This window comes from Ornithodoros turicata, chromosome 1 (assembly GCF_037126465.1).
Source record: "Ornithodoros turicata isolate Travis chromosome 1, ASM3712646v1, whole genome shotgun sequence".
Taxonomy (NCBI): domain Eukaryota; kingdom Metazoa; phylum Arthropoda; class Arachnida; order Ixodida; family Argasidae; genus Ornithodoros; species Ornithodoros turicata.
This window is the reverse complement of record NC_088201.1, coordinates 28,566,931-28,579,287: the sequence shown is the minus strand read 5'-3', so window position 1 is coordinate 28,579,287 and position 12,357 is coordinate 28,566,931. Positions and strand designations below refer to the sequence as shown.

The 12,357-nt window shown below is 46.4% G+C and overlaps 1 protein-coding gene across 2 annotated transcripts in view; it reads left to right on the top strand.

Moving 5' to 3' along the window:
• The first annotated feature begins 1,169 nt into the window (after positions 1-1,169).
• LOC135377790 (b(0,+)-type amino acid transporter 1-like) overlaps positions 1,170-12,357 on the top strand; it is a 68,387-nt gene continuing 57,199 nt past the window's right edge. Inside the window, exon 1 of one of the 2 annotated variants that reach the window (XR_010418195.1) lies at positions 1,170-1,400. Coding sequence is in view for 1 of the 2 variants with exons in the window: in XM_064610463.1 (XP_064466533.1) it covers positions 1,367-1,400 (34 nt within the window). In the remaining variant the exon portion in view is untranslated. The remainder of the gene's footprint in view (positions 1,401-12,357) is intronic. The other variant, XM_064610463.1, reaches the window with a different exon arrangement.

Here is a 12,357-nt window from a genome sequence, read left to right as displayed (position 1 = left end):
TATTTCAAACAAAAGTATCGCGCAAAGTATCGCGTTACATTTTTACAGTAACGGTAGCAGTACTTTGTTACTTTAAAAAAGAAGTATCGATATCGGTATTTCGATACTTTTTACTCAAGTAACGAGTATCGGTATCGCGATACCATATTTCGGTAACGGGTACAACACTCGTGGGAATAGAAAACGTCCTTTGTTGGCTTAATTTCTAATAATCTGTGTTAGCGCCGCGAAGCAACTGTTAGCTTAACCTGCGCATGGAATTTCTAAAAAGAACTCCGATAAGTATGTGCCTTTTCTTCTCGGCAACTAGCCAAAGAAGAAAACCAGTAACAACGAGAGTTGCTCAGGCCAAAATGACAAACAGAGACGGCAAACAACTTAGCACAAGAAACGAGACAGTAACTCCGAGAATAGTGCTGAAAATGGCCATGAGGCTGTTGACGTACATCTTGCGAAGCTTTCAAGGTTGAACGACAAAACATAACAAAGACACAGAATGTCTCCTTGCGAACGTGTTATTGCGCTCGAGTAGCCGGATGAGCGACCAAAGACAGCGATGCAAAGAACACAAAAGGCTTGAAGTTCGAGTATGGAAATACATACCAAGCTATACGGTTAAAATTCGCAAAGCGGATTATCAGGTTCCCGTTATCAAAATAATTCGTTAGAAGCGGAACCAGAGTGTTGTTCAGGATCTTTGTGGTAGCAAAATTTGCTGGGTGCTGAACGTCCCATAACTCTTTGTACCACAGTTTTTTTTTTTGTTTTCATTTTGCTGCGCTAGCTTATTTCAGAAGAGTTATTCCATTTCTGAGTGCAACCTTTTTGTCACCACTGCAGTCTGATTGCGTGGACCCAACCGGAGGACACAAAACATGTGGAACTCTATTCCCTAGACACGAAACCAGACAGACCGATACTCCCCCGTGCGGAAAAGAAATGCTTGTTTGCATTTTGACAGTATACAGTTGCAAAAAAAAAAAAAAAATAATAATAAATGACTGCGATTCTCTCGAACACACATTGCAGCAGGTGCAGGCGGCGAGTGTGACTGGCGGCGAAGCACTCCCACCAGACGGGCGAACGCTAGCACTACTTCCGCCAACGCCTCTAGCGTCCGTCTTCAGCGTCGCTGACGCTCTCATCTCCTCTCCAAAGACACGACACGCTCTCCACACCAGCAGATTCCTTTTCTGGCGACCGCAGCGCTGGTGGTGCGCTTGGCTCGTGGGAGGTCGGCGTGCTTTGCGAGGCAGTTGCTCCAGTTGATAAGCGGCGGCAGGACGTTCCGAAGAGCGAGGCTTCAACGTGTGCGGCGCGAAACCCTTTCGAAAATATATTTTCCCCTAACAGCCAGTCAGCAAACATGTCAGCTGGATATGATTATCAATATGCACCAGGTAGGTTCTTTTTAGTTTGTTTATGATTCTCGTTGGTGCACAGTGTACGCGGTACACATTGCTCCAATGTAACATCTGGTTTCCCCATCTCCACGTTGCGGTGGATGCGAACTTGTCATGTCTCGACTTGGAACTTTCTCAGGAGGCTAAACTGGTTCCCGATGTCGCGCTTTTTAGTGATGCTTTTGAAAAGAGTGCTTTTGAGTGTACGACCGAACGAAACTGGTTCGAAATGTTTCTGTCTCTGGAATATGAGATCAAGGTAACAGATAGTGTGAGGTTTCTGCATCTTTTCTGCACTATATTTGTACCACATCTTGAACAACGGAAACGCTCTGTGCTCTTCGTTCTTTTTTCTACACGCAACAAAAAGGTGGTGGGTCTGTTTTTCTCACGTGTGCACATGCTGGCTGCAATATATTCTAAACCCGTAGTTAGAGTTACGCCGATTGAAATGGAAAAAGGAGATCGCTGGCATTTCATCATAAGGTCGTGTACACGTCACTGACTTCCAAAAATGTTTATATAATAAGGCTTCTAATGCGGCCTGCACAGCGCAACGTTAGCAGACAGGGAAGACGAAACTTTGAGCTCATTCTTGCGGGCAAACTGCATGAAATACGGTGTGCAGTTAGTGAACCCGCTCTGGCCTACGCGCAAGTTATCCATCCACGGCGCAGCCCTTCCAGAATGATGAAAGAAATTTCCGTTCACAGCTGTATCTCCACACCTGTGCACTGCCGACAGCTACGTACGTAATATGTGGCAGCGAATGTCACAAGGCTGTTTTGTGTTCAACGTTTCTACGAACGTAATTATTGATGCATGACACGTTGACATGGAAGTCGTCCGAGTGACGTCCGGAGGTATAGGTTACAATCAGGTTTTCTGTCTCGGGACGAAAACTGACCCACAACCCTCTACTTCACATCCCGCAACCCCTAAACGAGAGAGAGACAAGACGGAAAACGCTGCACAGTTTTTCCTTTGCAGCTTTCGGGTGTAAATCTCTCGTCCTATGGCATACCTTTGTGGTGTAAATTTCACGCCACAGTGAAAGGTTGTTCGTAAGGCACCTTTCCTGATGGTGTATTCTGCAGAACGCTGTTATTACACGTTTCAGTCGAGGCTGTGGAATAAAAAAAGGTCGTTTATTTACGAAAATATCCCTCAAACACTCTGAAAGGCGTTAAAGAATGTGTTAAAAATTGCTGTATGCTGGTTCTCCCACGTGGCTGGAAAAGAATAGCTTTTCCAGTTCACTTCAGTTATTGGAAATGTAGTTCCACGATTTCTGCCAGAACAAGATGCCTGAAAAGGTTCCGGCGTTCGATTCCGGCGCTTCCGACACGTTATATTTTGAAAACTGGTTTTCTGCATACACACACAAATGCTGTTGATGACCGTTGAAAACCGCACCGTTTAGCATGGCAGTTCCTTTGCTCAAACAGTAAACGAGGTTTTTAGTATAAACCCGACGTTTAACCCACGTTTTCTGCCCACCTTATGAGCGCTAGGACTTGACAGGTGCTCCAACTGACCTTCAAGTGGTCCTTGGGATAGTCGTCTACAAGTTGAGCGTCCAGCTGTCAGAGGATTGTTTATATCACGCCAAAGTATGCACGAAAGGTAGTGGACACGAGACGTGGTTACTGACCTGCTGCGGTGCATAGCATAGACGTACCGAGAGGGGGGCAAAGGGGTCGTGCCCCCCTCCCCGCCGGAGTTCCAAGGTCACTTGTCAAAATAGTGCGCTCTTTAGACATAGGTCGTAATGATTATTCTGAGATGTCATAATATGAACCTCTGAACACCCGCACAGTCCGCAGCGTACGTCTCCAGGAAAAGAGGTTGAGGGGGGGGGGGGGGGTGCACGCTTTGTCCCCTCCCCGCGAAGCACTTTGCCACGCCCCCCCCCCCTTAGAAAAAAATCATGGGAACGCCCACTGTGTATCGTCTGCAGGAAGCATGGCTGGAACGAAGACTTGACCAGCAGCCGTGGCTGAGTGCTTAAGATAGCCACCTTCCTGCACCACGCTTCGGAGGAGACCAGGCTTCGTACCGCCTCTGCTCTCTTGGTTTATTCCCTGGGGTTTGTCGACACACTTCCCTATGAAGTCGTCCCAGGACGCGCGGCCCGGGGCAGCGTGCCAGGCAGATCGCTCGGGAAGCATATAAGTATTGAGAGACGTGCTAGCAGACGGTCGGCCAAAATGAGGTGGTGACTTAGTATATTCGGATTCCGTGTCAGTAGGGAGATCTCTCTGGTCTCTTCATTTCGTTGTGCAAATGTTGCGTCTTATTGTTCTCTCCACTACATTTCTATTCGTGTAGGTTCCAGCGGGTATGGAAAGCAACTTCAGCAGTGTTAAAGGTGTCCTCTTACGATGCGTTCAGTAGTAATTAATAATACTACTGAATTACGCAGAGGTTCGTTCGTTACTGTCGCGATTCACTTTGCGACCGAATTCTGCGTCAACTGTCATTAAAATCTCCAATATTGGTCCAATATGGAACCAATGTTCTGGCATCCAATCTTTCGGATGTTGTACAACGTGGGACCAATTTTGGGGTGCTGCCAATGCACACGTGTGACTCCCAAAACGTTTTCCCTTCTTCTTTGGTTCATATTCGCATTACTTAGATCGAGTTGAAGTCGTCAAGTAAGGGAGTCAAGTAAGGAAGCGAAAATGGAAAGGAAGCGAAAGCTGTTTTGTGAATATTGTCGGAAACACACTTTCTCTGGTTCATGTTCGACAGAAACCCCAAGTTAGTTCCTGGACCTAAAGCCTCTCCCAGTCCGCAACAGATGGCGTTGCCTTCTACCGATTTGCGCAGTTGCCGAATGGCGCAACAAGAGCGGATGATGAAACAAGAAGACACACAGTGCTCCTCCATACACTTGGCACATTGACAAATATGTTAGGTTCGGCAATCAGTGCCTGAGTTCACGCAAAACGTGCAGTAGACCAACAAAATGCATTCCGCGACTCACTGATGTGAAAGAAAAGGGTGATCGTACGTCACCAATTAAACTCCTCGTGCAAGAGATGACATTTTTTTGTCGATACCTATACGTCGAGAAATTGATCGATTGATTGATTTGAATGAAAAATAAAATGGAGATTGTCACACGCCTTCAAGGTAGATAGATAGATATAGAAGAGAAAGGAAAAAAAAAAAAACTTCACACAACATCAAGTTTTTGTTGGCGAGCTTAGTTTGGCGAACTGCTGAAGATTTCGAAGCGTTTTCTTCGTTCCAACTACTATGCGGAAACATGCTGAGCTCCTGTGGCTCTTCGAAATAGATCATTGAACTACAACAGGTATACTGCTCCATCTGGCCCCAGGTTCTCTCACATTACGCAATAATGTCAAATAAAAGCTTGTCATTATTGACAACAAATGTACACCTTGACGTGGTCCCCATAATGATGCCATGGAAGCTTTTTTCTTCAGCCACTGTGCTTCTTTTTGTGTGCGTGTTTGGCAAGCGCTCTTCAATTATTTCGCCGTTCTAACGTGAGAGACTCCTACAAGCCCCATTTCTGACTTTGTGAGGGAAAATTCCTTCAAGAACGATCCAAATTAGAAACATTAAAATGACGACATCCGTTGAAGGCCTTTTGCACCACTGTACAATGCCATCGAAACGATCAAACGCGAGTTACGCTGATTTTGTCCTAGAGCCAGATGTTGGCGCTTGTACAGCGGCTGTTATCAGTTAATTGCATATAATCATCATTCTCGAACCTTGGCTAAACCTAACAACCCTCAATACCTCACGCGCTGTTTAAAGGAGCACGAAAGACACCTCGAACATATTTTTTATCGCGTGGTGTGAACATACTCCCTTCGGGAGCCGTCGCGCAAAATATTTCTTTGGGAAGCGCGAATTTCCTGAGAAAATTAGTTTACAAGAAGATGCGCAGCGGCGGCGATCACCTCCTCGCGTGTTGCGTGTGACGTCAGCTCAGCGGAGCACTTTTTATTGGCTGCTGAGAGTCGTCTGCTAGCAACAGCGGCCTTTTACCGGCCAGCTCCCGTGGACTATAGTGGCTACGATGATGGCATTCCACGCTGAGACTGGGATGTGACCCAGGTTCGAATCCGTGCGCCGGCTGTGCTTGTCTGGGTGTTTTCCGTTGGGTTTCCTCAGACGCTATGTTGGCACAGTTCCCTGTAAAGTCGGCCCAAGACGCACGATCCCCACCTGCGATAGTCGTGACGTTGCCCGCCTAAGCGTGGCTGACTATGGCAAGCAGATGGCCAGAAAACCAGAGACACAGAGACAAACAGGGACACGCCAACACTTTCTCAGTATCATATATCAGCTAGTCTGCGCTCTCTCGCTTCTGTACGGCAAACAGTTCCATCGCGCCGCCGCCACCACCACCTTTTGTCCGTCGAGACGCGGGACGGACGGCGCAAAATACAACGCAACAAATAAAAAAAGGAAGAAAAGCCTCACTATTTGGCACGAGACATAACGTCGCAGGCTGGCAACAGAGGGAAACAGCTTTTCCGACCCGTGAGACTGAAAGCTGTCTTGCGCACTAGGATTGCGCGCTGCACTCGTACTTTTTGTGCATGCAGATATGTATCCCACTGTTTGTAATCCTAGTTTCTACTCCTCTTGACGTTTTTTTTTTTTTTCGAGTCCTTCCGGGCTCCTTTAAAGAGAACGAGTAAAGACCGCGAGCACGAACACCGCCCCTGATACTCCAAGTCCGAAACCGCTGAAATTCCTTAAGGGACCAGCCAAGTGTTGGCCAGAGGGTATCTCGAGAGGGGGCGCAGGAACTGCTGATATTGGAGGAAATTGGTGAAATTCGAAGCACGTACTATGCGTACGAATTTTATCGATGGGATACGAAAAAATGCTGCCAGAATAAAAATAATAAAATTGTATTTACTATTTCTTTCGCACTTTGCTCATCGGGTCAGATGTTTTACACGGGAGCTCACATTGAATCACTCCGACTTCTCTGAGCGGCCATCTGTGGCGTTGGGTGCTATTGCTGGACGGAGCTATGGAAGCTATCCACGCTTATTGCATTCCTACGTCATATCTGAAAGCAGCACACTAGACGGAGACGAGAAGACTAGACAGGACAACTGCTTACTTGCTACTAAAAAACGTTTAACATGACGCAAAGTTTAAAAAGGAAAAATGAGTTCACAAAAATGTGTTAAGTCATACACTTTGCGTCACGAAAAACGTCTTTTAGTTACAAGTAAGTCCTGTCTAGTCTTCTCCTCTCCGTCTAGTGTGCTGCTTTTAGATGCACTGCTTGCGACACGCTTGTCTGAAATCAGCATCCCGTGGTTTATCCCATCTTAAGTCTCCCGATGTTGTAAGATCATTTATTTCGAGTAATAAACACGCGCAACACATGGTCCACCTTTAAATACAATATTGGCGCAACATTATCGAGGGCAACCAAGGAGATATGGGCTGCAGAACTACTGACAGGAGATTTCAGACAAGCGTGTCGCGAACAGTACCGCTACCAACTACCCCACATCGCAAAGTTAGTGCATTCCTACTCCACTTTCCTGAAGACCAGGTCGCGAGGCATAGTGGTTAGGATGATCGCCTTCCACGCCGAGACTGGGAGGTGACGCGAGTTCGAATCCTGTCACCGGCTGTGCTGTCTGAGGTTTTCTATGGGTTTTCCGGGAGACTTTAGACGAATGTCTGCACAGTTCCCCCTGGAGCCGGCCCAGAATGCATACTAACCCCCCCCCCCCCCCGTCCCCACACCTTCCTGCTATATCGTCCGTGTGTACGCCGCTCATAGACACAGTTGCTTCGCGACGCTAACACGGAATAATAACCAAAAAACAATGGCAGATATGATGCAAGTTACATCAAATCAACGACAGCGACAGAGCTGTTTATTTGAGCTCTCCTGTCGCTGCGTACATCATTCGCACTGTCGATTGTCCGCAGCAAGACCATCTTCCCTATGTACACTTCCAAGTAGGGCCCATAGTGTCGCTGTCCACCTCCGCATACACACGCAAACCGTTCGAGAAGCCGGTATACGCGCAACTCTCCACATGCCATGCCGCGTGAACCGGCAAACGCCGCTGCCACTTTTTCTCTGAGGCTCGTGACGCCAACGTGACAGCCAACGTGATTCTCCGAAATGACCAATCCGCATCGCGCGTGTTTTCCTCCTTTCTACGCTTCATTTCACGCCATGGGAGAGAAGGGTTTTGGGCGATGCGACGTACGGGACAGGATCTTCACGATATTGAGCCCTTAACAGCCATCGCTGTAAAACTTTCCTGGAGGTATGCTATACGCTTTCGCTTGTCCCATCGACGTAATGCGGGACCCCATGCCACACGTTCATTACAACCAGGGGACGGGAATGGTAACGCAAACAGAAACGATATATTACGGAAATTGAAGGTGATAACGCAAACGAAAACGCGTATCACGTTCCTCCATCCCCAGACACAGAAACGAAAATGATCGGCTGGTTTCGGCTGTTACTGTTATGTGGTGACATGAGTGATTTTTTTTTCTTTTTCTTTTGATGACTCTACGCCCTGTATGAAGGCACGTATGTTTCTACATATTTATTTATTTTTGTAATCCATGGAGAAGTGCGGATCTCACCGAAACGAGGTGGGAGGGGGGGGGGGGGGTAGTGACAGGATAGGCTCGCCGTTGTTGGACTCACAGAAGTGGGCGTCGTCACGACTATAGCCAAAAGAAAGCAAAGCAAAACAAAACACAAAGGAAGGACGGACGGATGGAGGATAGAGGAGGTTGAAAGATGGGGATGCGGTGAGGTGCACGAGTTCATCGGGGAGAGTAGAGTATTAGATGGGTCGATGAGCAAGGCCTGTCTTCAGCAGGAAGAGATTGAGGTTTCTTGCTTTGGCGGAACGTTCGGCAGAAGAACCAGCGGGGTAGAGGCTAGGGTGCCTGAGGTGGAGTGAGGGAGATGGGCTTCGCGCGCAGAATGGTATGCTCGGCAGTCTCGCAGGATGTGTTCGATTGTTTCGGGTTGTTGACAGTGGCGACAGCTGGCGTCACCCCTAGAGCCGATCTTGAACGCCGGTGACGCCGAAACGAGGTGACTTCTGTGGTAGACTTTCGATTCATCACTTAGCAAAAAGTTTGGAGCTGATGACTGATTGTGAGATTACTGTTGCATTCGGCCAAAAGTGCAGATGCCAAACGCAAAATTTGATTGAGCCGAACGTCGATAGTTGCTTAGATAAACGAACAAAACGAACGTTCAGTTTTGGATTCATGGTGACGTAGGCATACGCTACCGCATCTTTGCTGACCTCACAAGGGTGTGCAACCGAGATAATGGTTATTGAAGACTGTGTTACGATTACGATAACACGTAATAAGCAAAATTTTCTCGAGTCGGGTCTGTCGTTTCATAAGGGCTGTCTACTCGCCATACAGCTCCATAACAGATCCGTTACACACGAAACAGTATAGGGGGTTTTAGGAGAACGTACAAGTTTAACGATAACGTTTCCGAAAACATGATAAGCCAATCGCGTGATTCCTTTGGAGTGGCTGATATCGCGTTGCTGATAGCGAGTTTTAGTACATCGGAAGGTGTCCACGATAAAAGTTCCGAAAACATGATAAGCCAATAGCTCTATTTCAGTGAAGCGGGGGACATCACATAACCGCCCAAGCAGCACAATGTACTGAAAGTCGAGTGCAATAGGGGTGGACGGTATGTGTCTTATCAATGTTGTTTAGTTTCATCAGTCTGTTCAAGGCCTTCCACCTACCCGTCCACCCCTATTGCACTCGACTTTCAGTACATTGTGCTGCTTGGGCGAGCTTCGATTTGATAATTTCCTTTATCGTGTCGTTTTCTAGAGTTGTTCACGACTACTCACGATAACGTTTCAGAAAATATGACAAGCCAATCGTCTGTGCATTGTGGTTGGTGGCCTCAACGTTTTAGATGAAACTTGCTTATGTTTCAGCTACTTTTAAGGGAAAGTTGGTTTACTGTTCGTACAGTTGAAGGAAAGTCTCGTTCTCGCGTAATATCGCGGCTGTAAATGACACTATTGAGGACTATCGATTGTCGGAAATGGCTCATCTTTCCTTCGTCCTGTAGCTTCAGTATCCCATATCCAGGAAAGAGATTTTGAACCAATATTCCTCGACGGTTGCGGCGTTTAGGACATGAATATATGGGGAGGTAACGCAGTATAGCATTACGTGGCAACAACCCGAGCACAGGTGGAGAAGACATGCCCGTAAAACTTTAATTCTTGTCACTTTTTTTACATAATCACTACCGAGTTTGAGACACTTGTAGCAGTTATTCACCAAAGAATGACGGGGGCCCTCGTTGACATAGAAGCGCTTCCTTTGCCTCTGTCGAGCCTCCCAGTCACGATGCAGTCAAATAGGTGAACTCTCTTCCTGGTATCGCAAAAGTAGCATCATGAGCCGCTATTGAATATTGTCCTGGACGTCATGTACATCCATGTACCTCCTGCACCAGCCACTCAGAGCACTGTCACTCACAACGTTATCCCCGTACACACGGCACAATGGACGATGAATTGCTTGCACCTCACAGCTGGCGGAAGGGTTACTCGTGGCTGCTGCACGCGTGCCAACTTATTTATTTTTATCACCCAATCAGAAGTTGATTTCTGAACGTCACCTCTCGTGTAACGTAGTAGTAGATGAGGCAATTAAACATACAAGCCTCACAACGCCCAGTTGTGTACAGTCTCCATTGCGCCCCCCTAGTACATAACATTGTTTTGCGTCGTAATGATATGATAAGATTTCATTCACTGCATTGTGGGAGATGATGTAATCAGCGGTGAAATCAAAATAACGAGAAAATGAGCAAGTTGTCTGTGTCCACCTTCATCGAAAGCTGTGGTCTGGAAACCATAGAGGATTTGAACCCGCAACCTGGGTCTTTAATTATAACCTGTTCCCATGTCAGTTTGAATCGCGCTCATGAGCGCCAGTTGGTAATGAACTCAAAGGAAGTCTTGCCGTTTCCGGCGCACTTATCTCCCAAAGGTAGTGAAAAGTAAACGGGAAAGTAGAGGACGAGACGTGCTCTAATGCTGACGGCATGGCAGTGTTGGTAACCTATCTCCTGAAATAGGAAAAATTGGGAAAGCAAACCCATCAGGTTCCGTGTCAGTAATGAACAAGGTGGACCTTCTGTGTCAAGTCCCAACATGTCTAGAAATGGTAGAAAATTCGAGACTCCGGTGATACTGCCAAGTCATAGTTTTAAAACGGCATCCTTACTAAAAGCGATTTAAAACGATAGCCCCGCCCTGTAGGTCCGTCCGTAGCTTTATAGGAGCACGTGACCCATAAAGCTAACGGCACAATGCCCGTATGCGATGCCCGTAAATGAAAATGTGCGTATTAAGAAGAAAGTATGGTACTAGGTATGACGTATGAAGGCGACCTGTAACTGTGCGGCAGAGAGTTGGTCACTTACATATGTTAAGTTGCAGATATCCTAACTTTCTTCTGCACGATTCAAGTACGCTTTTCACTCTCACCTAGTGATGTATAGGACTGGCGAGGAGATAACACGCCTTACTTTCTCTTCGAAGTCAGTGACCTGATAAGATAAGCTCCTTCACAGGTTCCCAAATCTTGCATCAACCGCTTTGCAACGACGAGTAATATAAACGAAATAGCTGCATTAGCAAGGCGACCATGCAGAAGTGGTTCTTCCCCATTATCCCCCATATACTCGTTTGTTCTTCCTCGTGAAGAAACAGCAATCCGGCAGGTATCTTCAAACAAATAATGAGCAGTTGTGCTCGCCAAAAGTTAGCGGATGCTTAACGATGGAATAAAAGCTCATTGCCTAGCTCCTTAAGGACCCAATCTACTACATAGAGGTGTGGTACACACGGACCTGCGGCACTGATACGGGCAAAATGAAAAATAGGTGAGAGAAACAACTTTCCCTCCGCAATGAAGACAATGGAACGGTGGTTTCAAGTCACGATGAGGATGGGTTTCGATGGCAGTACATTGCATGAGCTGTCGGTGCATTAAGATGTCCAATCAGGGAGCAGTGCATGTGCTACACAAATAAGGCAAATGATAATCGATTCTATGAAACAGTCACGAGCCACAGTTAATGTTTATTTGTACTTTTGCAGGCACGCATATTTTACATTTGAAGGTAGCAACATATCCTTGAGTCCGACCAAAGATAAACGAGGAGACGGGCAAGATCATTTCGTCTTTCCGTTCATCTTTCGTCAGACTCGCCATCTTCATGTCCACATAACTTGCTTGCCTCCTTCCAGAGGTGAGGAAATAACATTTATTTTGTAATGCATTGTCATTACTCATTACAGTTCTGGAAAGTAATGACAGTTCAGACAGTGACAAAGTAATGAAGTTCCCACAAGTTCTCCATGGTGTTCGAAGCTCAGGATTTAGTAGAGAAATCAGAGCAGTGTGCGTAATCTAAATAAGCAATCATGGATAATGAAATGAAACAACCCAAGAAAAAGGTGCTGACTTCCTGAGTTGTTTGATTTCATTGATTCTTGGGCGTTTGGAGGCTTACGTGTTGTCCGTAAATGGAGTCTGTTGTTCCGTTCCGTCGTTTACGTTTAAATCATGGATAAGATTTATTGCAGGGACAAAGAGTTGATGTTCAAATACTTTCAATTCAATTTTCCTTGACTGCACCAAGCACAATTCGTTAACTGCTGGCTTTAGACAATGCGTGAACTTTCAACCCAAGTAATGTAATGGCATTACGTTACTCATCTACAACATGTAATGCATTGGTATTTCTCATTACCCAGATGTACATTACTCTACCCTGCATTACGCTTCATATCCGCCCCCTTGTATAACACTAACGTGTTCATGTGGGGTAGTTGGTACATATTAGATACAAAAGAACACAGCCAAAGACGAGGGACGAAGACTT